Genomic DNA, 2,863 nt, shown 5'->3' on the forward strand with positions numbered 1-2,863 from the left:
CGGACTCCTGCCAGACCCGCTGACTGCCTGGCACCGGCGCCAAAGGACCGCTCAGCTAGTCCCGGTCCCAAGGTCGCTGCCGGCGCCTGGCCTCGCGCCCCCGAACACGGGCAGAGCCGTCAGTGGGCAGGACACGCCCCTCCGTCTGCACCGAGGCAGCCGGAACGCTGCGGGTGCCCAGCCTCCGGCGCGCCCTCGCCGGGGAACTCGTGCTCCGGCGCCAGCCCGCGCGGACCGCGGGAGCTCTCAACCGAGGAGCCCGGCGTCCTTCCCGGGACCCTGCGCGCCGGGCCTGCGGTTCTCAGACCCGCCCCCGCCCCTCGACGGAAGCGCGCGGCGGGGACGCGACGGCTGCACCATGACAGCCGAGAGCGGGCCGCCGCCGCCGCAGCCGGAGGCGCTGGCCACCGTGAAGGAGGAACGCGGTGAGGCGGGGGCCGGGGTCCCGGTGGAGGCGGCGGGCCGCGGCTCGGGCGGGCGGCGGCGGAAGCGCCCCCTGCAGCGCGGGAAGCCGCCTTACAGCTACATCGCGCTCATCGCCATGGCCATCGCGCACGCGCCGGAGCGCCGCCTGACGCTCGGCGGCATCTACAAGTTCATCACCGAGCGGTTCCCCTTCTACCGCGACAACCCCAAGAAGTGGCAGAACAGCATCCGCCACAACCTCACGCTCAACGACTGCTTCCTCAAGATCCCGCGCGAGGCCGGCCGCCCAGGCAAGGGCAACTACTGGGCGCTCGACCCCAACGCCGAGGACATGTTCGAGAGCGGCAGCTTCCTGCGCCGCCGCAAGCGCTTCAAGCGCTCGGACCTCTCCACCTACCCGGCCTACATGCACGACGCCGCCGCCGCCGCCGCTGCCGCCGCCGCCGCCGCCGCCGCCGCCGCCGCCATCTTCCCGGGCGCCGTGCCCGCCGCGCGCCCGCCGTACCCGGGCGCCGTCTATGCGGGCTATGCCCCGCCGTCGCTCGCCGCGCCGCCCCCGGTCTACTACCCGGCTGCGTCGCCAGGCCCGTGCCGCGTCTTCGGGCTGGTGCCTGAGCGGCCGCTCAGCCCCGAGCTGGGCCCCGCGCCGTCGGGCCCCGCGGGCTCCTGCGCCTTTGCCGCGGCCGGCGCCTCGGCCACAGCCACCGGCTACCAGCCCGCCGGCTGCGCGGGAGCCCGACCTGTCAACCCCTCCGCCTATGCGGCCGCCTACGCGGGCCCGGACGGCGCCTACCCGCAAGGGGCCAGCAGCTCCCTCTTTGCGGCGGCTGGCCGGTTGGCAGGGCCAGCCTCGCCCCCCGCAGGTGGCAGCGGCGGCGGCGTCGAGACCGCCGTGGACTTTTATGGGCGCACGTCGCCCGGTCAGTTCGGAGCGCTGGGGCCCTGCTACAACCCCGGTGGGCAGCTCGGAGGGGGCAGTGCAGGCGCCTACCATGCTCGCCATGTGGCCGCCTATCCTGGCGGGGTGGATCGTTTCGTGTCCGCCATGTGAGCCGAGCATACGGTGGGAAAAAATGCATAGATGCCTCGGCTGTTTACGCAAAGTCTCCCCAAGACTGAGGACAGGCCTGGAGAGAGGGCCGAATTGAGAGCTACAGAGAAGAGACGTGGACAGGAGAGTCGGCCTCCGAGTGCATCTTACACACTCGGTTCACTTTGCTCATGGGAGGAAGTTGGGAGAGGCAGCTCAGCTCACGGACTGGGACAAAGGACCCTCAATCAGGTGACGCGCCTAAAGGCATGCCTTTCAGGGGGCGCAGTGTAGTGTCTACACCAGACTCTAGGATCCGAATCACATGCCTTCACTCTTCCCTGTATGCAGGGGAAACGGGCCTTTTGACACGGGTTCCGCCTCTGATGCCTTTAACTGTGTTACTGCAATAAAAGGCTCCAATAGCGCCTTCCTTGTTAAGGTGAGGAAGACAAGTGTGCAAAAGAGGTAGTTTTGTTTTCTTTTGTTTTTCAATTGGAGAAATCGCTCTGCTTTGCTGGGCCTGCCGCCGGTTTTCCCTGCCTCAGAATAGCAGATACTGCGGAACCGGGACTGTGCCTCAGCTCCCCAGGGTGACCGAGTACCGACACCCATACCCCAGTCTCCCGGCTGTTACACAAGAGGGCTGCAGCGCTCATATGATCTATCTGCAAGGGCCCGATCCCCGTGGATGCTGGCCTGCATATTTGGCAGCATCCGTGGGCCACCCAGGGCCTAAACTAGCCTATTCCAGGGAATTGGAACAGAGCTCATGGCAAGCAGCTAATCTAAAGTCTCTGGATTCGCTCCAGGCAGTCATTATATCATAATTTCTTGAATCTTTTGAGCATGATGTGCTGATTATTAGGCAGCTGTTTCCTCTGGGTCCTAGATGTAGTTTTCCAGTGAAGCAGGTAGAAATACACTCCATCCACTCTTCCTTTTCACAAGCAGCCCTGGACCCAGGGGATGAACTGAAGTTCAAAGGGATGACAAGGATTCAGGGGAGCCCATTAGTGACGCTTTCAGTGTATGGGGTTGGCTGTTCCATCCCTGGCCCCTGGCACCCTCTGCCACCCTCTCCCTGTGCAAAAGGGAAAGTGAAAAAGTAACTGAGGTGGTCGTTGAAGTAAGCTTTAGAAAGAAACTAGATTTTTAAAATTTTTGTTTTGTATCCGTTGTCTGTTTTAAGAAGCAAGCTAACCAAAAGTAGAAAATCCAACAACTTTCCCACCTTCCTCTTGAGAAATCTTGTTTCTATTCTGGAGTAAACATGTCCAGCGTTAAATATGTCAGAGGCTCGGGTGCAACATTCGGATAAACCCGAGTGTTCAGATGAACCGTTTTAATAAAAATCTTTGAGCAAGTGAGTTCTGGCAAGAGAAACTCAGCCTCTCTGTGCGTAGT

The 2,863-nt window shown here is 62.8% G+C and overlaps 1 protein-coding gene across 1 annotated transcript; it reads left to right on the forward strand.

Annotated features, from left to right (window-relative positions):
• Positions 1-358: 358 nt before the first annotated feature.
• Positions 359-1,477, forward strand: FOXE1 (forkhead box E1; the record flags this gene model as incomplete). The annotated part of the gene is made up of 1 exon (XM_081103459.1): positions 359-1,477. The coding sequence occupies one exon, from the start codon at positions 359-361 to the stop codon at positions 1,475-1,477; it is 1,119 nt and encodes a 372-aa protein (XP_080959585.1).
• Between the last annotated feature and the right edge of the window lie 1,386 nt (positions 1,478-2,863).

The sequence above is a fragment of the Myotis nattereri genome (assembly GCF_964212035.1).
Source record: "Myotis nattereri genome assembly, chromosome: 12".
Lineage (NCBI taxonomy): Eukaryota > Metazoa > Chordata > Mammalia > Chiroptera > Vespertilionidae > Myotis > Myotis nattereri.